We start from the raw sequence: 25,574 nt of genomic DNA on the forward strand, positions 1-25,574 counted from the left end.
CACTTTCAGCATTTTTTCCCTTTGATGAACTTTGAGCAAGTATAATTGTGTCTGTGAAGCTTGAAATGTAGCTTAAATGTTTAAGGGCCTCTGCATGATGGAAATGAACTCCTAGAGCACTTGGCCTCTCAGATGGTTTCACTACTTTCAGTAAGTTTGAACTGATGATATTTTTTCAGATGAGCCATATATATATATATATATATATATATAATATAAATGAATTCTATTTCTGATATTTTGTTTGAGGCTTCTAAAGTCATCTCCTGGAAAATCAAGTTTAACATTGAGCTTTTAGCAATAGGGAGCCTTAGGAAACCAGACTAATTAGAAAGTGATTTTTTTTTAATTCTGTTTTTTGTTTGTTTGTTTTTATTGTTCAGCTTGTGGGAACCCCATACTACATGTCTCCAGAACTCTGCCAAGGGGTGAAGTACAACTTCAAGTCTGATATCTGGGCAGTAGGCTGTGTTATTTTTGAGCTGCTCACCCTAAAGAGGACCTTTGATGCAACAGTAAGTTGTATGTTTTCACTATATAAAGGTGACAAAAGTTGGTTTACAGGGAAAAACTTCATTTGTCTATGAGACTCTAATTTTGTTAAATTTGTTCATTTTAGTGTGTGTGATATTGTGATGATAGCTCACTTTTGTGTGGTGCTTTATAGTTTACAAAAGATTTTCCTCATGACAACCCTGTGAGGTAAGTAGTATAATACAAGTATTATCATTTTATAGATGGTCACATCTACAAACAGGTATAAATTATAAAAATTAATTGAAGATGATGATGGGATGTTCCAGTTTGGGAAGCTAGGTCAGTTTTCTTTTGTTCTTAAATCACATTAATTTCTAAATATATACATTCATCCTTCCCTCCCAGAAGCAATTAGGCAGTTTAGTGGATGGAGCACCAGGTCTGGAGTTAGGAAGACCTTGTTACTTAGTGGCTGTGTGACCCTGGGTAAATCACATAACCCTGTTTGCCTCAATATCCTCATCTGTAAAATGATCTGGAGAAGGAAATGGCAAACTACTTCAGTATCTTTGCCAAGAAAATCCCAAATGGGGTCCCAAAGAGTTAGACCTGACTGAAACTACCAAACAGTGACAACAACCTTTCCTTTCCAGTGAGCTTTCCCTGGTGACAAAGATTTAAAAAGAAAAAACAGTTTAGTAAAACCAAACAAGATATCAGTGACTTCTGATGACATATTAGTCATTTCCATGTTCATAGTCTCCCCTTACTCTCTATATCCCAACTCTTTAGTAAAGAGAGGAAGGTATATTTTCTCATCGTTTCTATGACCAGGCTTGGTCATTTTAGCATTCAGTTTTTACTGTGCTTTCCATTTACAATGTTGTATTATTGTGTTTGTTGTTTTCCTGGTTCTGCTTACTTCACTACACATCAGTTCATTTAAGTTCTCCCAAGCTTCTCTGTATTCTTCATATTCATTATTTCTTACAGAATGGTAATACACAATATTCACATACCACAACTTTAGCCATTCCCTAACTGATGGGTACCTACTTTGTTTCCTACCACAAAAAAATGTTACTATTAATATTTTAGTACATGTGAGTCCTTTCTGTTTTGGACCTTCTTGGGACATATGCCTGGCAATAGGATCTCAAGCTCTGTCATTAGTATACTGTATGTACCTATCTTCCTCCTGGCCTTCTAGCATTGTCTTATTGCCAGTCTAGTGTGAGATGAAACCTTAGAGTTGTTTTAATGGGTATTTCTCTTATTATTAGTGTTTGGAAGAGAGTGAAATGGTTTGCAGTTCTTTTTTTGAGAATTGTTTGTTTATATCCCTTAACAACATGTAAACTAAGAAATACTGCATCTCAAAAACACTGAGGTTTCCAGTATAAAAATCCATATCAAATATGAACTTGAATGGTATTACTACAATAGTCAGTGAATTACTAGTCATTATAATTCTTTATTTTTCCATGACTTGAGTTCCCCATGGAGAGCAGTATGCCCAAATAATTAATATGAGGAACTTGGAGTTTGTAGACCTGGGTTTTAGATCTAGCCTGGTACTGAGCAAATCGTTTAATGCTTCACTACCTAGTTTAAGTGGAAATTTTAACAACCACGGAGAGACTGAAAAATTCAAACCATTTTCATCAGTGTTTATGGAAAGGAGAAAAAAATAATTTTCTGTCTACTAGTGTTCAAGACAATATGTTCTCATGCTTAATAGTCTCCTAATAACCATAATGCCCTGAAATCCAATTCCTACTATTATAATTTTTGCTTTGTTTTGGACAAAACCATCTCATCATTCCAATAGTTGTCTTATTTTGTGAATTAACATTTTTACTTTGAGTCATTTCCTCTTTAGTAATTCATTATCTCCCTTGTTCAACATCTTTCTTGTATGTTGAGTCTTGATATTTATCTACCCAGAATCATTGCCTTACCTACTACAACCAAGTACAAAATCACTAACAGGGTAAAGGGGCCACTGGAGGCAAAGAAACGTGGTTGTTCTGTGTTCTCTTTTCATTTGGCTCTGATTATGGTATATCCTGAGTTATGCTTTCTATCCCTCATGTCCAGAATTTTTGGTTTGACTCTTCTACCTTGGCTTGTCATGATTTTCTTCTCATTTATGTGTCTAGTTAGTTCAGTTGCAGTATTGTGATTTTGAGGTCCTTAGGTAAGGTTTTTGTTCCTCATGTTGGTCAGCTAGCAACATTCATGTAATGGTCAAGCATACCTCTGACTCTGACCAGGTATCTTAGAAATGCATTCTAGTGGCTTAAAAGCGGTATTGGGTAAGAAAAGAAAAGAAAAATTGGGCATAAAACTGTTACCACTTCTTTAAAAAGATGACAAAATCAAAAAATTCAGTCTGTGTAGCATCGTTCTTTTGTACAGAAGATGACACATTCATCATTGACTCCTAGAATCCTCTTAATCTGTGTGTGAAGATTGTGCAAGGGATCCGTGCCATGGAAGTAGATTCCAGCCAGTATTCTTTAGAGTTGATTCAGATGGTTCATTCATGCCTTGATCAGGTGAGCGTGACTTGATTTCAGTTTGTCATCTTCTGTCTTATCCCCACAAACTGAGGCTAAGAACAACCAAGAGAGTGTTATGTGTGTGTGTGTGTGTGTGTGTGTGTGTGTGTGATATGCACACACGTATTCATACAGATACATATATGTGTGTGTGTTGTATATCTATGTGTGTATATAACCTATATTTGTATGTATTTGCACAAAAAAACACACTTTCCACTGAGCCCTATATGTTCATACCTGTACACAGAAGAAATTACAGTTTATGTACTGTGCCCTTCCACATCAAAAAAAAGTAGTAATGTTTTCCTGAGGGGATCAGTTTATCATTTTTTAAAATAATTTTTTATATTTTATTTTTAAAATCTTATTTAATATTTTATTTTTCCCCAATTACATATAACAACAATTTTAACATTCTTTTTTTTTCTAAATTTTGAATTGAGGGGGGTCAATTTAAATATACGTTTTAATACTTATCTGCTGCTCTGCAGGAATACAAAATATTTTACTTACAAAATATACATAAATCAAACTGCCTCCTGATATTGTTGATTTATTTGCTGTGAGTATTATTAACAAAGGCGAGTAAACCACCATTGACATACAGATGTAACTGGTGAAAAGTTGAGCCTGGTGTGTTGAATCTTTTCAAACCGACATGTCAGTGTTTAACAAATGACCTTTGACTATTGTTGAGCCCTTCTTAAGTGCAAGTAAAATACTGAATCTAGCGCTTCCTTGAAAACGAACCCTCTCTTCATTTTTTTTCCCTCAGGACCCTGAGAAGAGGCCCACTGCTGATGAACTTCTGGGTTGTCCACTTCTCAGTAAGCGCAGGAGGTAAATACGCAAACAGGTCATTCTACTGCCTTTCTGTAAAATATTGATTGGGAAGAAACCTACTCAGAGAAGCCTAACTGAGCCACTCGAGTGCTTATGCTCAGTTTAAGATTTGTGTGTATGTATATCCTCTGATTTATGCCTGATTATCTCTTATGTCTAGAGTTTTAGTTTCTCACCAGAATTTCTACTGTGGTTGGTTGAAGGAAATCAAAGTCTTTCACATCTCTGGCTCATGTTTTTCCAAAAGTGTATTGATAAATCTGTAGTATTTTATCTGGAAGAGCTCTGTACTTCATACTTTTGAATCAAAAGGAATGAGAACTCAGTTTTCTGCTGCAAATTATGACAGGGCCATTATCTACTAGTATAAGGCATACCCTATGGAAAGTTCATAAAGTCATAGATTTAGAACAAACCTCTTATTTTACAGATAAAGAAACTGAGGCACAGAGAGGTTAAGTGATTTGCCACACAGTTAATACATGTCTGAGGTGGAATTTGCACCCAGTTCTTCATGACTACAGGTCTAGCACCCCATCTGCCATACCATGCTGCTTCTCCAGTAGCAAAAGTAGTCAAACTTTGTGATGGGGGAAGGTAGTGTTGCTCTGACCAGCATCATTTCACAATAACATCACTAATACATTTTTAATCTAATCCTACCATAAAGTTGTGAAATACATGATGATATTGTCCAATTGATCATTCAGTAATATCATTTATTGCATTATTCCCATGGAATTCATTGACCCTAGTAATGTCATTTCACCTACATTTTGTTTTTGTGGAACTCATTAACCATGTTCAACAGGTTATGCTTTTACATAGACTATATGATTTATGAAAGGATTCAGATTAATCATAGAGGCAGCCTGATTCTGTGGAAAGAGTACTGGCTTTAAAGTCAGAGAGACCTGGTTTCATATACTGGTTCTGCTATTTTTTACATATATGACCTTAAGCAAATCATGTAATCACTGTAGGACTCAGTTACCTCATCTGTGTAATGAAGGAGTTGGGGTAAATGACCTCCAAGATCTTTTCCATCTCTGAAGCTATAATCTTCTGGTAAAGTAGGAATCCAACAATGTCTGTAAAGGGTGTTATCACAAAGTAAATGTTGTCATCTTATTGTTTGATGTGTTTTTACCTTTCTCCTGGCAGGGAAATGGAGGAAAAAGTCACACTGCTTAATGGGCCAACAAAGAGACCAAGGTAACTGTACCACATTTAGTAGAGAATCTTATGAAGTAGGCTAATTTGCCTTCACCACCTCTCTGGTCTGTGCTTAGTCTGATGTCATTTGTTTTTTGCTTTTTGCCAGGAGATCTCATTAGCTTAACCTTCTGACATTCTTTTGTGACAAGGAACGTAGTATAGGTGGTCAAAATCCTATATGAGAGTGGGTATTACTAAAGTGAGATACCTTGGCCAAACTGTTACAAAGCTGCATTGCTAAAATCATCAAGTATGCTGTAACCAAGGATTAAGATTGTAATGTATTGATAGGAAGAAAACTGCCACATCCTCAAATACCCATAGTCAGTGGTTCTTTTCAGGGAAGAAACTAGAAGCATTCCATTTTGATTTAGTTGTGTTAAGTGAGTCCATGTTTTGTGGGTTTTTTGTGCAGGTCAAGTACTGTGAATGAGACTCCCATTGCAGTGGTAACATCACGGACAAGTGAGGTTTATGTTTGGGGAGGTGGAAAATCCACTCCCCAGAAGCTAGATGTCATCAAGAGTGGATGTAGTGCCCGGCAGGTGTGTGCAGGCAATACCCACTTTGCTGTGGTGACAGTGGAGAAGGAGTTATACACCTGGGTGGTAAGTGAGAGAAACTCTTCTCTAGTCTGGCATGCTAAGTAGAGATATCATCTGGACAAAACGTGCCCTAGTATCTTGTTGGAAAGACCTTTGTTATGGGGTCCTAGAATTAGAAATCAGAAATTCTGAAAATTTGAGTGATTAAGGAAGACTAGAGAGAGACTGGGCATGAATTGAGGGAGACTATGCCTTTTAAAGGGAGGTTCTATCATTGTGGACTGAGAAGTTGCAGATATTCATCAGAGAGGTAGCCTCCTGACCACACTTTGAGACTGGTGGTAGGTTTTTTTTTTTTTAACCAAATGATTAGCACTGAAGAAAGGGCTCAAGAAAATTAACCTGCAAGGGACTGGACATTAATCTTATTATACACTTGGTTCCCTGCAATTATTTACTGGCAAAGAACAGAACCCATGTTTTATTGAAGCTGTGGGTGAAATTGTAAAGTATGTGTTAAGAGTTTCCAGGAATAATAAATAGTCCCCCTTAGCAAAATCAACAAGTAATTAAAACAACCAGAATGAAGTGGTTACTTTAAAAATGTGAGAACCCTCAGAAGATTGTACTGGATAAATCAGTAAAGGTTTCAGAAGAGTATTAGAGAAACAGTATTTGGGAGAAAGGAGGTAGGAATGGAAAGGGCTCTTGTGAAAATGTTTTTTAATAAGTGTTATTAGTTGACTGAGTAAAAGGAAATTATAAAAACAATAGTAAATTACACCTAATAGTGACAATAGATATACTAAATAATAATCTTAGAAGCACAGTCATGAAGCACTGAATACCTTTATTATTAGAAAGAGAAAAAATTAAGGAAGTCTGTACCTAAAAAACTTAGTGAAAAAAGCATAAACAAAAGAAAACCAAAAAAGAGTAGTATCCAAGATCAGAGTATATATCAATACAATTGAAAGTAAGAAAACATTTAATAAATAAATAAACCCAAGAGTTGGTTTATGAAAAGACACAAAAAACCTGCTTAACAATTAAGTCTAATTTTTTAAAAATACAAACCCAAATCATGAAAATTAGAAATGAGAAAGAGCCCAAGGAGGAAAAATAACAAGAACAAAAAAAAAATGATCCGATATTGAAATCTGTGCTAATAAATTTGAGAATCTTAAAAAAAAATTAAAAAAAGAAATAATCTTTAAAAATCTAAAATTCCAAATTAACATAAGAAGTGAACAGTCTAAGAAGCCCAGTCTCAGAAGAAGTTATCAGACAGACCATTAAAGAACTGCCAGGCAATAAGATTCCAACCCTGGACAGATTTCACAAGTGAATTTCTGCCAAACAAGCCTCCATGGATGAATGAATGAAAAAAGCATTGATGAAGCACTTTGTTCAAAGCACTGTGCTAAGGGCTGGGGATATAAATAGAAAAATAAGGCAGTCCCTTTTCTCAGAGGGCTCTCATTCTAAAAGGGGAGACAACTCATATGGAAGGTTTCAGCTACAAGTCAGATGGAAAGGGCCCATGGTCTTTAGGTTGCAGCAGTAAAGCAAATGGTAATGTCTCTTCTTTAATGTCATTTCCATTGATAAAATCATTTCCGTTTCTGATGTTGAGCCATTTGACAATGCTGAGGACTCTCAAGTTAATGAACTTACTGTATTTGATGGTGTTGTGCCCTTAACCTAATGAAGGTGAAGCTAAGAAAGAAAACCACAGACTAATATCACTACTGAGTATCAACACAAAAATACTAAATAAAAACACAGAAAGAGACTACAGCTCAAAAATTATCCATCATGACTAACTACGATATATAAATGCAGTTAAAGGATTGTTTTCCTGCTATTAAACTGCCAACTGCCAATCTAGTCAATAAGAAAAATGAAGACTACTTGATCATATCATTAGCTACAGAGAAAGCTTTTTGATTAAACTTAATGTTCAAGCTAAAATAATTAAAATTATAGGTATAGAAAATTCTTGTTCATCATAATGATTTTAAAGCATGTATTTGAAACCACAAGCTAACAGTGGAGGAAGAGTACTCTTCCTATTAAAAGTAGGCATTAAATAGGGAATTCAGTACACTGTGTGGTATAGTTTTAGAAATCTTAGCAACAGAACATAAAAAAGAAATTAAGGGAATAAGCATTGGCAGTTGTTTTTTAAAACTTCTTCACACAAAACATGATTTTCGGTATCTAGAAAACCCAAGATCAGGAACTAGAAATTAGCAGAGAATCTACTTGTTCTGCTTAGCCCCAGGCTATAGAACTAGGAACAATGAGGAGAGGTTACAAAGAGGCTGTTTAGACTATATGAGGAAATGTTAGTGAATGCATGACTTCGGACTTCAGAAGACAGTGGGTTTCTTCTTACTAGAGACAGTCAGATAAAGGCTGCCTGACCACTTACTGGCTCTGTTGTAGGGGGAGTTCTTTTTCAAGTATAAGTTTGTCTAGAGAGCCCAAGAGGTGTCTTCCAACTCTGAGGTTTTATAATTTCTAAAACAAGAGTGTTTTTCTCTCATCATCTATAGTGCATTTTTTAGCTTCTTGCCTTGGAAATGATAATGAGGGGCTGAAGACTTGGTGATCTCATCAGATCCCATGGATGTAATTATCATCTCTTTGCTGATAGGTAGATTATCAAATCTACAATTATACCTTCCACATCAAGGCTTTCCTGCTTCGACATATCACAGGTTGGCATAAGAAATTAAATGGGAATTTTGAGGGAGTCTTGTGGAAGCTGCAGATGACACACGAAGGTCAGCAGATGACAGAAAAAGTTTAGAACCTCAAAAATACATAAAATATATGTATGGTATTATATAATATCAACAAATTTTATTTTTTAATATTATAATCAGCCCATAAAAGAAAAAGAAAAAATTCAGACTTCTCTGGCATGAAGGGAGGGCCAAAAAATTTTACCCAGATTTTCCAGATCACAGGGGCACTGCACCCTTAACCACCGTTACGTGAAAGGGATAACTGTACCTATCCTTCCCTAGCCTTTCTGCTGACCTCCAATCTCTTGTCTCCATCTGCCTTTCAGATATCTTGAATTGGATATCCAGACATTTTTAATTGAACATCAATGGAACTCATTTGTTGTCCTACTAAAAGCCCTCCTTCCCTATTCTCCTCTCCATCCTCACCCCCACCCCTACCCCTTCCCTTATTACTTTAGAGGGCACCACCATCTTCTCAGTACCACAAGGCTGGCAACTTATTAGTCATCCTGTATTTCTCCCTATTTCTTAACCCCCCCCACATCCAGTCTTGCCAAGACCTGTTGATTTCACCTCTGCAATAGGCCCCCTTCTCTCCTCTTACACTGCCACCACTTTAGTACACAACCTCATCACCTCATACCTGTATTATTGTGATTGCCTACTAATGGGTCCGCCTGCCTCAAGTCTCTCCTCATTCCAGTCCATCCTCCATTTGGCCACTGAAATGATTTTCCTAAAGCACAGGTCTGACCATGTCATTTCCTATTTAATAAACTTCAGTGGCTCCCTGTCACCTCCGGGATCAAATACAGAATGCTTTATAACATAGTCCCCTCCTACCTTTACAGTCTTTTTATATCTTATTTCCTTCCATGTACTCTTCGATCCAGTGACACTGGTCTCCTGACTGTTTGACACGTGAAATGCTCCATCTCTCAGTTCTGACGTTTTCTCTGGCTGGCCCCCATGCCTGGAATGCTCTCCTTTCTTATTACTGCCCCCTGGCTTCCCTTGCTTCCTTCAAGCCCTAGTTAAACCTTCTATAGGAAACTTTTCCTGACCCTTCTTAATTCTAGTGCCTTCCTCTGTTAATTATTTCCTATTTATCCTGTTTATACTTTGCTTTGTATATATTTGTTTCTATATTGTCTCCCCCATTAAATTGTAAGCTCCTTGAGGGGAAGGACTGTCTTTTGCCTCTTTTCATATCCCCAGAGCTTAGCACAGTGCCTATCACGTAGTAGGTGCTTAGTAAATGTTGATTGATTGATTTATTGATTGATTGAGACATTGGCTTCTTCAGGCTTATTAACAGCAAGTAGCTAGGGGTTGTTTTAAAACCTCTGTCTTGACCCTTTGGTAGGAGTTTATACTAACATAAAAGGGTTTTTACCTCTTACTCTCTTTTAAGTTTATAAGTATCTGGTTCTTCCTATTTTTTTCCAAAATTTTCTTAAGTCAGGGCTAAAGATACCAAACTTAAGCCTCACAAGATTTGTGTGTGTGTATGTGTGTTATAGAATATGCAAGGGGGCACCAAACTTCATGGGCAACTGGGCCACGGAGACAAAGCTTCCTATCGACAGCCAAAGCATGTAGAAAAGTTGCAAGGCAAAGCTATCCATCAGGTGTCTTGCGGAGATGACTTTACTGTATGTGTCACAGGTAAGACACAGCATCACTATTCTTTTTCTTTGTCATTGGCATCGTCATCATTGTTTTCCAACAGCATTTCTCATGTACCTTTGTAGTACTGTGCTAAATTCTGCATGGGTTTTGTTAGAGTACCGTCTAGGAGTTAACTACCCTTTAGTTAGCAGCTATGTAAATAGACACAGAGGACATATGTAGACATATAAAAAGCATTAAGTGAGGACACAGTCTATGTTGAGTTGTATGGTTTGAATAGGAATGTGTGCATTATACAGTGAATAGGAAAGGTATGGAGATTACTGGTATAGAATGAATAGCATCAGGGTATTTTGTTCACTTTCTGCCACCTAGTGAAGGAGTGAAAAAAGTGGTGGAATTTTAGCCTAAAAAGTCCCCTTTCACAGAGCTTTTCAGGTAGAAACTTTCTGTTCAGAAATATAATCCAGTTTGTTTTTTAAGATTATGATAATCCCAAGTAGAGCAGAATCAAAAAAACTGAGTTACGTTTATAGCTTTGTCACTAACTACTTTTATGATTTTTGCTTTCTTTATATTAACCTTTAGTGCCTCTGTTTTCTTATCTGTAGTGTGAGGCCCTAATATAATTGTCTTATAATTGACTATTATTTTTTTATAATTTTAAAAATAGTGATATTCTATATGTCTTATTCTGTTTATCATCTCTTGTCATCCTTTAAACAGATAGTAGCCCTTAAACACACTGAGGTTCTTTTCCCTTCTTTGAGTTGCACAGTCCTCATTTGTCAAATGGGGAGGTCAGACAATATGATCTTTCTAAGGCCTCCTTCAGCTCTCACGTTCTTGGATTTCGATAATTGACCAGCTCTTCTCATTCGAGCCCTGCCTTGCTTCCTGGTAAGGCAAAGGAATTTAGAACACTGATGCCTTTTCCTTTTCTTCCTTTGGCAGATGAAGGTCAGCTTTATGCCTTTGGATCAGATTATTATGGTTGCATGGGTGTAGACAAGGTTGCCGGGCCTGAGGTACTAGAGCCCATGCAGGTAGACTTCTTCCTTAACAATCCAGTGGAGCAGGTCTCCTGTGGAGATAATCACGTGGCAGTTCTGACACGAAATAAAGAAGTCTATTCATGGGGCTGTGGAGAATACGGTAGGTAGAGCTGTGGCTGTAGCCACTTGTGCATGTATATGTAACCTGACTTTAAGCTTGCTTGATGTCCTCTTTTGGACTAGTTGTATTAGAACTGTGTGGGATGAAGGTTATCCCTGGATGGTCTTTGGAAATTTTATTCAGTTTGTGGTGCCTGGAATCCCTATCACTCCTTATGCTTTTAAAACCTCGGAGTCTAACAAATAAACTATTCCATCCAACCAACCTCTTTGAGAAATCAGTTCGTTCTATAGAGGAAATTTCTGTAGAAAACTTTCATTGGGCCTGTGTTTTGACTAATTTTGTTTTCTTCTATTTTTTCTTTGTTATAGGACGACTGGGTTTGGATTCAGAAGAAGATTATTACACACCACAGAAGGTAAAATTTATATCGGCTTTTTCTGAAAATCTTATCTAAATCACAGATTCCAGTAATCTGACTTCTCTCCCTAACTCCTTTGCTAGTTTATCATGTGGATATTCCCCACGGTTCTGTTCTGGTTCTTTTTCCCCTCCCCCAGTATATTCTCTGTGTTGGTAACTTCATTAGTTCCTATGGGTTTAACTGTTGTTTTTATGGAGATGACTCCCAGATCTATATATTAGTCATCATTCTCCCCCCAGTTTCAGTCTTACTGGATATCTCAGAGACGTTTTAAACTCAGTATACCTAAAGCTCAACTTTTATCTTTCCCCCAAACCCTCCCCTTGTCCATACTTCCTTGTTTCTTTTGATATCATTCAAGTGTCTGAGTGTAATCTCAGCATTGTCCTCAACTCCTCACCCTCCCTTATCCTATATATTTAATAAGTTGCCAAACCCTACTGTTTCTGCTTTTTATAACATGTCTCACATCTGACCCTTTTTCTGCATGTACTCGGCTACCACCTTAATTCAGACCCTTATAACTTCTCATTTAGATTATTACAACAGCATCTAATTTATTTTCCTTTTAGTCTCTCACCACTCCAGCATCTTCTGCATGCTGCTACCAAAGTGATTTTCCTTAAACACAAATCTGACAATGTGACATCCCTTCTCAGCCAACTCCAGTGGCTTCCTATTAATTCTGGAATAAAATACAAACTCTTCTTTAGCTTTTAAACCCCCGTACTATCTAACCCCAACCTGTCTTTACAGCCTCATTGCATATTACTCTCCCTCCCATACTCTGTGATCCATCCAAACTAGCCTTCTCTCTGTTGCTCACTTACAACACCCCATCTCCCATCTCTGCACTGGCCATCACATATATAGATGTACTTGTCTTCTCTATTAGAGAAGCTATTTTAAGCTCATTGCTAGTAAAAATCTTTTTATTCTTCATACTTCTGGCCCCAGTGCCTAGCACAATACTTGGCACATAGTAGGTGCTTAATAATATTTGTTGATTGAGCCTTCCACTGTACTCCTGCCCCATAGTAGTACATTATCATTCTTGCAGACAGTCATAAATTCCAGAGAGGGATGAGAAGGAGTCACTTCAGAGTACTCATGAAATGGGCAGTCATCACTGTGTTCCTTGAATTTAAAGGAGCCAACCACAGGATTTTGCACTCTGGTGGGACCACCCTAGTGTTCTGTACGACTGGTTACATCATTATTCTTTAATCATTTCTTCCCCATTTTTATGCATTCAAGAGTAGGACTGTGATTCTGAGCTTTTGTTTTGTTGAGGTCTGGGGTTTTCATGTCCATCCATTTTGTATTGTCCGGTATGTTTCTACCATTCCAGAGCTGCTAAAGGATACTATTCCATGTGGAGTGATTTGAGTACAGGAAAACAGGGGCTATGTTATTTTCTCTTTATCTGTCATCTTGCTTGTAAAATGACTAAATTTGGATTCTGTAAAGTAACATAAATTATCTGTAGACCTATTATGTTGTTTCTAAATTCTTATTCAGGTCAAGGGGAGAAAGCATAGAATCATCCCATATCATCCCAGAGCTGTTGTAACACCTGCAAAAGACACTTAATAGCAGTAGGCTTAGTAATGGTCTAATTCAATTAAACTGTCAACCTCTTTGATTTATATTTTAGAATTTGGGCTCTTTGTTAAAAAATAGTAGCTAATAAACTACAAAACAGATCTGAGGAGAAATAGTACCATCATTTCTTTCCGGTAGCTGCACCAGAGTGAGTTTGAGGCAGTTTGAAGTTTCATTACATAGTTAAATTAATTCATGTATACTTGGGATTTTTCTGATTTGTTCATGTAGGTAGATGTGCCTAAGGCCTTGATTATTGTCTCAGTTCAGTGCAGCTGTGATGGAACGTTTCTTCTAACACAGTCAGGCAAAGTGCTGGCATGTGGACTCAACGAATTCAACAAACTGGGCCTGAACCAATGCATGTCTGGCATCATCAACCACGACGTGAGTGCTGCTCATCACCATCTTATCTACAGTGTCACAACTTCTCTAGGTCGGAATTTCTTTAGAATTTCTGTAATTTATAACTAGACAATTAGAGTTACAAGAGATGAGGCAAAACCTCCCCTATATCAAGTGAAGAAATTCAAGTTCTTCCTTTTTTCTGAACCAGGGACAGATATATCAGAATTATAAAAAGAAATATTTTGATGTTGCACTTATAAGATTTATGCCCAGAAAGTGCTGCTCCTTCTTTTTACTAGGTCAGATCACCGAAAAATTAAACTGGGAATTAAATTAGATCTCTAACTCAAGCTTGTCTAATCATTGCTGGCCTGCAATGTTTTGACCTGCTTATCTTTGTACATATATCTTCTCAGGGTTTAGTTAATGACATTTTCTTAAGAATTTGGGTTAGTCTTCAGCAGCTCTATGGCCCACTGTTTGTTTCGTTAATAATAGGTCTTGAGGACTTTCTAAAATATTGAAATAATAGCTTTTAGATTGTAGATCTGAGAGGGAGCTCAAGAGTTTCTTGTAAGACTGTACTAGTTACACATCCTAGCTATAAGCTGGTGGTTCTCTTTTTAAATATCTCCTGTGAGGGGGATTTTATCCCATCTACATTATACCTAGGTATACAGTATACCTATACCAAAGGGCCAATTAAAATCAAATGAAATAATAATTGTGAAGCATTTTATAAACCTTAAAGCCCTGTATCAGTGCCAGCTGCTGTTATCGTTCAATAGCCCCGTTAAATTCTCTGACCTCAGTTTAAGCCTATTTCTCTTTTTGCCTCCATCAGAGATAGATGATAACTAGCTATTGTCTACCTTGTAATAACTTCATCTGCTTGAAGGCCATTGATAAATACTATTTAGTCTTCTGTCTTCTGGTATATGTAATCCCCCTTCTTTCTCCCTAGGTCGTTGGCTTATGTTTTATAAAACTCTTGTTTCAGGCTTACCATGAAGTTCCCTACACAACTTCATTTACTTTGGCCAAGCAATTGTCATTTTACAAGATCCGAACCATTGCCCCAGGCAAGACTCACACTGCAGCTATTGATGGTGAGATGACTTTCCAATCTGTATCATTTGCAAGGATCCCTCACCTTCACCAGAAGTACTTGTCAATACCATGTAAACTTGCCTACTTTTATGTCCGTATCACTAGATTTAGTACAGTGTCGTATGCACTTAGGTGTTTTTTGATGAGGATCCATTTACCTCATATACGTCTCTTAATGAAGGATCCATATTTATTCTTCCAGACACCATCTCTTCCTTGGTTGTGGTAGTGGTTTTGCATTTCCTGCAGTTGCTACTGAATGAGTTCTTAATGCTTTTGGTGTCACTCTTTGGTTCTCTGGGGAACCCTATGGACCCTTTCTCAGAATGTTTTTAAATTCATAAAATAAAATACACAGTATTACATGGGAAGTCAATTATATTGAAATACAATTATGAAAATATTTTTAAAAAACAAGTTCATGGACCCCAGGTTAAGAACTCCTGCTCTAGAAAGTTCCAGTCTTTAAAAATACAACATTGGGAGGCTCATTTTATCACCTTCTCTAAGTTGTCTCAATATTTGTATAACTTAACTGTCTGAGGTTTAAGGTTCAGAATAATGTAGCTGTTTCTATATTTCTCATGTTGAAAAACCAGAAAATAGACCACTGAACTCTGCACAGTCTTCATTTTAGCATTTATACGCTGACCATGTTGTGTTGCTTTCCTCTTAGAACGGGGTCGCCTGTTGACCTTTGGTTGCAACAAGTGTGGCCAACTTGGAGTGGGGAATTATAAGAAGCGCCTGGGAATTAACCTGTTGGGGGGACCCCTTGGGGGGGAAGCAGGTGATCAGAGTGTCTTGTGGTGATGAATTTACCATCGCTGCTACTGATGGTAAGTATAGATATTGTGGCATATACTTAATTCCAAGAGATTATTTGATATCTTTGCCCTGATTGTTAGGTTATTTGAACAGTGAGGTTTTTTTTTGGTTTTTTGACTCCTCACTTATCTTTGTAAAATGTAATAGGCATGTTATTGCAACTTTTATTTTTGATGGCTATCTTTCTAAACTTATTATAATATACTTCCTTGACTTAATCAACAAAGTATAGTTAAAGAATCTGTAATTTCATTGGTGTGGGAACTTCCTCCACCAAATATATGTTGCAACCTTTATATGCCTTAGGTGCCGGTCTTCTTGAGTTGGTATGGCTGAAAACTTCCTCACCTGGTGGTCTGTCTAGTGAGGAGCGCCTCCAGGCTTCCCTAGGCTGCTTCTTGGAGTTTCGTCTATGTACATAGCATTTCCAACTCAGCAGACTGACTCAAGCTTTTGTCTCATTGGCCTCCCTGTAAGAATCCAGTGTCATTTTCACCCCTTGCTGAGGCATCAAGTTAGGCTTTTAGCATACTGAAACCAACTTAACCTTGAATGGCTATGGCCACCTGTATATAATGCATTAGGTGCACTTAGGCCCTGTTGAGTGTGGAGAATTGCTTGTCTTTACACTAGATTCCCTCAGAACACCCTTTGGTTCTAGTTGTTTTTTCTTCCCTCTCCCCTCTATAGGTGTTTTCTGCAGGCACTTCTTCCCATTGTTAATGCGTCTAACCATTGACCTTGTGTTGTCCTGTATTCTCTTCCCTTCTTTTTCTTCCACTTTACTTTTTCCTTTTAACTTAATATCTTCTCTCTACTTTTCCTGCTGCTTTTGACTTCCTAGCCACTTCTTCCAGTTGCTAAACAGATCACATTGCAAGCTTTTTAATTGTCTGGTCTTTGCATTTCTTTGCATTTGTTGCAATTTATGATCTTTAATTGCTTCTGGATTTGTGGCCATTCTTTTCAGTTGAGGGTTATAGATGGCAACATTCCAAATAAGTAGGGCTTTAATGGATGAACAGACTTCTGAATGAAAATATTTCATACTGATTCAAAAGGGTTAGATTTGGGAATATTTAAGAAGCAACCTTGGAGGACTTTTTTGAGGATGCCCTAGAGAAACTGAGATTATTCAGAGGGCACAGTTGAGGAGCAAGAGAAATGAGCAGTAGTAAAACACAAACCCAGTGCAAAGAGTTTTGGTTAAGATTTTCTCTTTGATCCACTGATATTTTTAGACAGGATTTCGACATATGATTTTGCCTCTCAATTGGTATGTACTCCCAGAATTAGAGAATGTAGAGCAGCATTTTCCAACTTGGCATCTCTCTCTTTGTGACTATTTCTGGAAGTTTTTTGTCATACACTAGATAGTGTTTTTAGGGGGAAAAAAATTTCCAACATAAGAACATTGATAAGTGCCATGCTCAGTCATGATTCCAGAGGATCAATGATGAAGCATGCTACCCGCCTCCTGAGAGAGAAGTGATGGACTCAGTAAGCAAAATTGAGACATTTTTGTACATGACCAGTGTGGGAATTTGTTTTGTTAACTATGCATGTATGTTATTAGGATTTGGGGTTTTGCTTGTTTTGGGTGTCTTTTTCCCTTTTTTGTATCACCAGTGCTTGAGGATGATGCCTGGCCCATAATAGATGCTTAATAAATGCCTATTGACTGACTTAGGGGAAGTGAGAGGGAGAAAAAAATAAATGTTTCCTAATTTAAAAAAAATTCATTAAGAAAAGAAAGAAGCTTTCCTTTGTTTAGTTCTGAGAGAGCTCTAGCAGGACAGATGAAAAATGAGGAACCCAATTGTGTAAATGGAAAATGTCGCAAAACAAGATAGCTTATAGGAGTTACTGAAAAAGTAATAACGGTGAAGGTAGAAAAAGAAAGAAAGCAAACCTAAAGAAAAGTATTTCTGAAGAAAGTAGAGGTAAAGAGATACAAATACAGTTATCCCTTCCACATTGTGATTTTCCACATTGTGATTTTCCCAATTGCGGTTTTGATATATCTTGGATTGTCATAAGAAATTAAATGGGAGTTTTGGGGGAGTTTTGTGGAAGCCACAGACAACACGTGAAGACCCATAGATGACACAGAAAAAGTTTAGAAACATAAAAATTTCAACAAAAAAAAATTTATAAAGTTTAGTGGATAAAATATAGGTATAGTATTGTATAATATCAACATATTTTATATTTTAATACCATAATTTCAGACTTCTTCTCTGGTGCAAAGGGAGGGCCAACTTACTTGGATTTTCTAGATTGCTGGTGGGAGGGGAAGTGATTGGGGGGGGTTCCCTGCTCCTAACCCCTGAGATGTAGAAGGGATAACTGTAAAGATTTAAAAAAAAAGAAGAAGAAGAAGAAGAAGAAGAATGAGGAACCAGGGGTAGAGGTTGGTAGCTTGTTTAATCTCTCTTTTCTTACACATTTTTTTCTTCCAGATAACCACATTTTTGCTTGGGGAAATGGTGGGAACGGCCGCTTAGCAATGACTCCCACAGAGAGACCTCATGGCTCTGATATATGTACCTCGTGGCCTCGGCCTATTTTTGGATCTCTACATCACATCCCAGATCTGTCTTGCCGTGGCTGGCACACCATTCTCATTGTTGGTAAGGGTTTGATACATGTGAAAAATGAGACATAAATGGAACAGGGACATAGGGATGCGTCTGGCAGGGCAAACCATCCATCTTTAAGGGGTCATTGCTGCATGTCCACTTTCCAAATAAGAAGGTTGTCCTGAGGAAGAGATAGGGCTATTAGTGGTTACTTCTTTTAATATGGTATGCTCATTGTACTCTTTTAGGCAGTTTTTTCTCAGCCATTTTTTAGGAAATATACTTTGGTGGGGGGAGGTATATATTGGGATGTGTTTATTGTATTTAAAAAATACCATTTTTAAAAACGTTTAAGAGCATATTCTCTGAAGCTTAAAAAAAAAACCACATAATGTAAGTTTGAAACTCCCAGAGCCCTCAGTGGGGATGGGACCTTTCCATTTCCTGACTTGGTGACCTGCTTCCACTTGACCTTTCTCCCACATGACACCTTTGGTCCCAGACCTCCTCTGACGCATTTCTCCTATGTTTTTAGAAGTGGTTCATTATTCAATATGTGATCTGTTTATATTCTCTAATTTAACAAATTAAATTAAAAAGAAACTTGAGATGGTAGTAAGCTGCTTTCTGTATAAAAAACATTTGGTAGTAGCTACAAAAACCAGTGTCAGGATCTGCTGGTTTGTTATTTTAAGCCTCTTTAGAAAAAATATTAGAAACTACTCCTAACTACCCCTCCTAAAACAAACAAACAAATTACATAAAGCAATCTGAAGTTAGAGATGTAGATTTGAGGGCTCTAGATAACTTCTTCAACTTTTAGTCTTTTTTTTTCAGTCTTATTATCTTCAGATATAGATATACATATATAGATACACATAAACATTTACATATATACACACATAATATATATATATATATATATATATATATATATCTTACAAAAAAAAATTCTTTTTCTCAGAGAAAGTGCTGAATTCTAAGACCATCCGTTCCAATAGCAGTGGCTTGTCGATAGGAACTGGTGAGTAACAAACTTTAGGCAGTAATTATTTCCTGAGGGGTACATCTTTGTGAAAGGATCTTCTAGGTATTCTCTGTCATTCACAAGAAAATGGGGAATTGGATTCATTGGGAGGTGGCGAGTGTGGTTGGTAGCTGAGAAGAATCAAAGAATGATTGACTTCATAGCTACATTGTATTTATTGTGGAAGGTTTAGTATTCCTAGCTTGGTAGAAAAATTCAGCTCTGCTTCTGCTTATCAAGTAGCTTCAGTGACCCATCCAGCATTGCTATGTGAAGAATGAATGAAGTATATTCTGTCCCTTTCCTTCCTAGTCTAAGTATTCCAGATTCTCGCTATCCTTTCTTCTGATAGACCCTGAAAGAATTTTTAGTTTATAGGAACATCTTCAAAATCGGTTCTTCTAATGAAAAATCCAGCTAAACCCAAAATACGCCTGGGAAATTCAGGCCAGTGCTATTTGATAGCTTCTTTTGAACTGCTTTATCCTTATTTCTTCTTTATTTGATACTGTGCCAAGAAACCGTTTTTTGTTCCTTTTGATTTCTACTTGTCGTAGTACCCCCCCTTAGGAGATATTCAGTTCAGCTCTTTAGACCACATGAAGAACAGTGACAGGATTCAGAGAAAGGCAGAAATGCAGTTGTTATTAGAATAGGACATGGTTTTAACAGATTTTTTGAGATGGAGAAGGGGCCATGGAGTAAGCTATTAATGATAGAAAAGGGGAATTCTGTTTATTTAGAGGCTGATACTTTAAAGGGAACATTTAGATTACTTTTGAGCACCAGAATATAAGCAGGTTTTTAAAATAGAGGAGAAATGAATCTTCATGTAGACATTGGATGAACAATAACTTTTTTAAAGAAACATTCAGTAAAAGGATGTCTCATCTACCTGCTAACCATTTATTTACTGATTGCCATTTCATCAGAGGTATGTAGCTTGTTTCTTAACAATCCTTTTCCAGTGTTAAGTGGATTCCCTAGGAGGACAGTTCTCCATTTCAGATAGCAAAGAAAACCCCCTCTTTCTGTGTCTTCTGTTGTCAGTGGCTCAGAACTCCACCCAAGGGGGAGGGGGCGGAGGAGAAGAGGAGGAGAGCCAACCGGAATCTGAGACCCCTGATCCAAGTGGAGGCTTCCGGGGAACAATGGAGGCAGACCGAGGAATGGGGGATTTAATCAGTCCAACTGAGGCCATGGGAATCAGCAGTGTGGGCAACAGTTCCTGCCCCGGCTGGCTGCGCAAGGTAATTGCTTTAGTGGAAGAATATGTTGCTTGTATTAAAGTTTGGATCTCCTACAAACACCTGAGAAAGACACTGTTACAGCCTTCCAGGACTAGTCATGTATCATTCAATTGTTTTATAGCAAGTTACTCTTTCTGATTTCTTTCTAAATGGTAAACCTCCCCTCTGGCATTTCTTCCTTGCCTAAAGGATATCTAAATATGAAGACGTGTGACTTGTTTTTATTAGTCTAGGCTATTCTTCTGAAAGTTGAAAGTAAGAGCAACATAGAGCACATATAGCCTCATCTTCTGTCAGTTGGATGCTTTCTCTCTACTGTTGCCAGAGTAAATGAGTTTCCAGACCTGAGTGAACTTGCATAGTGATGAGAAAGATGTAAAAGACCAGATTCCTAACATTACATCACCCTGTTCTCAGGAGCGGGTTTGACTGTCCATCACTGCTTGTCCTATTAAGGATAGAAAGGTTTGACGGATGAAGTACAACTAATAACCATGACTATCTCGTACCACTAGAGGGGGCAGATAGAAAGTAAATAGCTAAGGGAGAAGAGAATGTTGGAAGAAATGGGCTGTTGACAGCAGACCAACTAAGATACTTTTCTTGATACCTAGGAATTGGAAAATGCAGAGTTCATCCCCATGCCTGATAGCCCCTCACCCCTGAGTGCAGCTTTTTCAGAGCCTGAGAAAGATACCCTGCCCTACGAGGAGCTGCAAGGACTCAAAGTGGCCTCTGAAGCACCTGCAGAACGCAGGTCTACAAGAGAAACCTGGGTAATGAAGCTTTTTTATTTGAGTTGCAACTTGATAAACAGTGACTACATTCTCCCCTTAAATTCTGACTGTATGCCTTCACTGCCCCATAGCAGTTTAGCACATTCTATATTTCTCATTCAATAACTCCTAAAACCATTACTTAGAGCAAATGCTAATGGCTTTTAATGGTAAGTTATCTTAGCAGATTCAGAAGTACCAACATAAAACCCATCTTTGTCATCATTTAATATTTGTTTATCAGTCATGGGAAGCATGATGTAGCCTAAAATTCCAAGGTTTCAGTAATTGAGTTCTTTAGCAATACTGTTTGCTGACATCTTAAAGTATGACCAGAATTGTCTCATAGATATTACATTTGGAGGTTCTGCAGCCTCCATGCTTATGATGCAGCCAAAAAGATTTGTCCCATCTAACTTTAGCATTTCAGACAACATCTCGGTGTACTTAGAAAGCTTGTTTGAAGGCCAGTCATTGTTACTTCTCATTATTGGATAGGGATCGGAGGTGCTTAAAGTAAGAGCAACTAAGTTAGAAGATGATGTGGCACAACCAAGTTCTCTGTTCATCTCCCATTGCTTCCTGAAGTTCTTCTTACATAGAAGCTTTAATCCTGTAACTTACGGCATAATCTGTTAAGTTCATTTAGAGGAAGATGAGATAGTTTCATGTTTGTTTATTTTTTAAAAAGGGAATTATGTGAGCTAAGCATGAGAAGGTAATATTAGATTTCCTGTTTCATTCCTTGCTTCTGTAGCTCCCCCGGCTTAATCCAGCACTAGGATGTGCTGGAAAGGGAGCACCATTGGGTGCTGCCTGTGTTTGTAGCAGCCTGCAGGTGGAGGTGGACCGGCTGGAAGGTCTGGTGTTAAAGTGTTTGGCTGAACAGCAGAGACTGCAGCAGGAAAATCTCAAGATTTGGACCCAACTCCAAAGGCTCAACAAAGAGACAGAAGGAGTGCAGAAGGTAAGAATATTTGATGAGGTATAGGTAATTTCTGTGCCTACTTTGAGGCCTCAGCAATCAGATGATCCTCCTATGTGCCCCGGTTGTAAGGAAGTGATGATGTATGTGGCTGGGTTTTTCATCTTTTCTGAGTGACTTTCAGATTATTGAAGGGCGTACCATTATTGATACTCACTAATCTTTCAAAACACCGGGGATCTCAATAAACAGGTTTCTTTTGAGGCACTTTCCCATAACTTCCATGTTCTGTCTATAGAACTTCCATAACTTCTAAGTGATGGAGCTTGTACAGTTAACCACTGAAGCCAGGATAGGCAGTTTGGTTTAGTTGAGTTCATTGCCATTATTTGACATTGTTTTTGAGGAGTGTTGTACAAGCATAAGTGAGCATGAGGTGACTGACAGACAAAACTGTGACAGAAGAAAGGTGATGTTGAAACAGCCTAGAAGAATAGGTTTAGAGCCATTGTAACTTTAGAGTACCTTGCAAAACTGAGACAAGGTTATTAGGAATTAGCATTAGAAGAATGTTCTCATAAACCAGCAACGTGACAATGCATCGCTAACACAACACTTTTATCTGAATAGTTGGAGACTCATTCCAAAGGAACTCAGACAGCAAAGGAAGAGATGGAAACAGATCCAAAACCAGACTTGGATTCAGATTCCTGGTGCCTTTTGGGAACAGATTCCTGTCGGTCCAGCCTTTAGTTTCCTGATCCCGTGCATCCCCAGTGAGACGGGATCCCTGCAACTTCACAGCACACTTACTGAATGCAGAGAACGGCTTTCCTGGCTTCGTTTCAGTTGCTGACAAGGAGCAAAGCAGGAGGCTCTGAAGGGCCTCTAGAGTACAGATGGAGGGAAGCATCTCCTTTTAGATAGGAACTAGGAGTGTTTGTCGTTTGTTTTGTTTTATTTTTTTGAGGGGGAAAGGCCCAGTGTCCCTGGCTTTGCCTTCAGTGACTGCCGCAGCAACAGCAGCTCTGTACCTCATCTGTTGATCCCACCTGTAAAGAAGAGAAACAGCCCTGTCATGCTATTTGCACAGGTAGCCCCTTATACCCGTTTGTAATTTTCACCACTTGTTGGGAGCTACCTTGGGAGCCCAGCACCAATCACTGTACTTCTAGGTGGAGGAGGGGAAAGTGGAAAGCTTGCGAGAGCTTGTTAGGACTAGCTGGCTGGCTGTAACGGGGTCCTAGTCCTGCCAAAGTCAGCTTAAAAGATGGCAAAGTGTTTTGTGCCATCTCGGAGACAGAGTCTGAGGAAAAGAAGTTTTACAGACTAGTTTTTGGCTTATTTTCATAGAGTTGAAATACTCACATGCAGCTCAATATTGGAGGGAAGAGGGTCTCGATTGATATTTGCTCTGGAAGTTGACTGGGATTTCTCTGGTGAGAATTAAAGAAGGGCAGGCCTCTCCTTATTACATAGTCATACTCTTGGTGCATAATGCTGGAGCTTCTGCACTGTGGATGAGGCAGGAAGAGACTCATAGCCTTGAAAAGGGACCTCCTGAAGTGATGTTACTTCTTTGACTATTGAAAACATTGGAGAAATGATAGTCTCCTCAAGACTAAGTCACAAGGGAAAAGAGGTCCTCTGATGACATTGTCCTCAGCAGCTGTGCTTGACTCCTTAGAGACTGCTGATGACTGCCATGGCTCCTTCTCTTATGAGGAGGCCCTTTCCTGCTTCTGCCTTCACAGCTTGTTTTTGTTCTGATCTTGGCACCAGTAGCACTGGCCACTGTTGTTCTGTGTCTAGTCAGTATTTTTTTTTCCCTTAGCTTCTTATGAAGCCATGTAGTAGCCAGTGAATATGTATCTTTTCCTTATTATGTGGCTCTTAGCCAGTACCAAAGTTCCTTGAATATATAACAGACTGAATAGAATTTAGGAAATGGAAGAGGTGACCTTTTTGTCTATTGTGCCATTGTAGGGGGGAGCAGACCACCTTTCTCAGAAAGAGTTGTCTTCTTTATTCCTAAACCCCAGATCTTAAACCCCACTGGTTGTGTACTATGAGTTGCTGGTTTCCCTTAAAGGTATGAACTTTATATTTCAGTTTATGAAAAATGAAGTGTCTTGATTTCACAAGTGCCTGCTTATGGGTTTCATATCTACCTCCCTACAAACAGTTGCCAAGTTCTTTTATTGTTTCATTTTCCCTAAACAAAAAGATGAGATTTGAGTTTTGTTTGGGGTTATGAGATGGATTTGCTACCTTCTTAGGCATACTTTTCTAGTCTTTTGGAAACTGATATTAAGACTAGAGCTTGGAAAAACCCCATGGCTGGGGTTGGGGGTTTGGAGGGAGGGAGCAGCTGTGTTCAGTGGGAGCAGCTGTGTTCAGTAGGAGCAGCTGTCTTTCTGTGTCACGTTCCCATTATCTTTAGTTAGGGGAAGCCAGCTAGAGTAGTACTAATGTAATCTGTGTACCTTTTGAATAAGGAAGAAGCCAGTCCCAGATTAAGAGTATAAATTCTAGGAACTTGGGGTTTTGCTAAAAATAACAAGAACAACAACTTAGTGTGTTTTGTTTTATCATGTAAACACAGCTTTGATTGCTGAGGGCTGATGGGCCTTGCTCCTGTAACCTTCACATTCACTGTCTCAGCAGGACTGGGAGGTGAGGTCCGTTTTGGTATAAACCATGAGCATTACTCCTGAGGGGGAAATGAAGGAATTTGTCACGTTGCTACGACTGTGAGATGTAAGTGAGCATCAAAAGGGAAAAGAGGCCTACTCTTAACTCTGACAGCAAGTGATTCCACTAGCAGCATGAGACTGGTCATTTTCTGTATTGTGTTGCCTTTGAGAAGCCTTAATTTCCTGTTCATCGGGCTGAGAATTCAAGTTCTGTTCCTTTAAAGACAATTTGCACTTACCTAGGGTAGGCCTGGGAGAACCTAATGATTTTCGTGCCAAGCAGCTATGCAAACAGAAACCAGTTCAGAGCTGGCAGCCATGCATTGGATGATATGCAGAGGGCACATAGGCAGAAGTGCCTTTGAATGGTTCTTGTTCTCAACTGCCTTTTTATTTTGTCCTGTTGTATTTTTCTTCTTTCAGGACTAGATTTGTATTCGTTAAGCTTCCCAGTAGTATTGCTTTCGAGTTATAATATAACCTGATTAAAACCTCTGCTCTGACACTTGAAGAACTAGCTTGTTGTTAGCCTCCTGTTTGAAAGGTTAAGGGTGGAATGGTTTGGCATTTGTTTAAATAAATATATAAATTCTTAAATGGTGCAGTGCTCAATAAGCCTATATGTGCATTAGTGATTAAAAAAACTTTTTTTTTTTTATGTTGGGTCTATACTTGCCTTTTCATTCTCTGGGGAAAAAAAAAACACATCCTAGTTGAGATATTCTAGTTAGGGTAGCATTGTGAGGAATGTATTTAGGCAGAAACCTTTGTTTCTCAACTCTGTGTATTTTGATGTCAGAATCATTTATACAGTTGCCATTCATAATATAGTGTTGGAAATAGTCT

The 25,574-nt window shown here is 38.2% G+C and overlaps 1 protein-coding gene across 1 annotated transcript in view; it reads left to right on the forward strand.

Moving 5' to 3' along the window:
• NEK9 (NIMA related kinase 9) overlaps positions 1-25,386 on the forward strand; it is a 37,505-nt gene extending 12,119 nt beyond the window's left edge. The window contains 18 exon segments of the mRNA XM_027844675.1: positions 384-515; positions 2,928-3,038; positions 3,820-3,884; positions 5,052-5,102; positions 5,521-5,713; positions 9,933-10,077; positions 10,996-11,196; positions 11,529-11,575; positions 13,418-13,573; positions 14,535-14,643; positions 15,321-15,415; positions 15,417-15,483; positions 17,935-18,105; positions 19,019-19,078; positions 20,132-20,331; positions 20,946-21,107; positions 21,865-22,074; positions 22,663-25,386. Of these exon segments, the coding sequence (XP_027700476.1) occupies positions 384-515; positions 2,928-3,038; positions 3,820-3,884; positions 5,052-5,102; positions 5,521-5,713; positions 9,933-10,077; positions 10,996-11,196; positions 11,529-11,575; positions 13,418-13,573; positions 14,535-14,643; positions 15,321-15,415; positions 15,417-15,483; positions 17,935-18,105; positions 19,019-19,078; positions 20,132-20,331; positions 20,946-21,107; positions 21,865-22,074; positions 22,663-22,785 (2,298 nt within the window). The 3' untranslated portion in view covers positions 22,786-25,386.
• Positions 25,387-25,574: the final 188 nt, after the last annotated feature.

This window comes from Vombatus ursinus, unplaced genomic scaffold (genome assembly GCF_900497805.2).
Source record: "Vombatus ursinus unplaced genomic scaffold, bare-nosed wombat genome assembly UNPS02014945.1, whole genome shotgun sequence".
In the NCBI taxonomy this organism is placed as follows: domain Eukaryota; kingdom Metazoa; phylum Chordata; class Mammalia; order Diprotodontia; family Vombatidae; genus Vombatus; species Vombatus ursinus.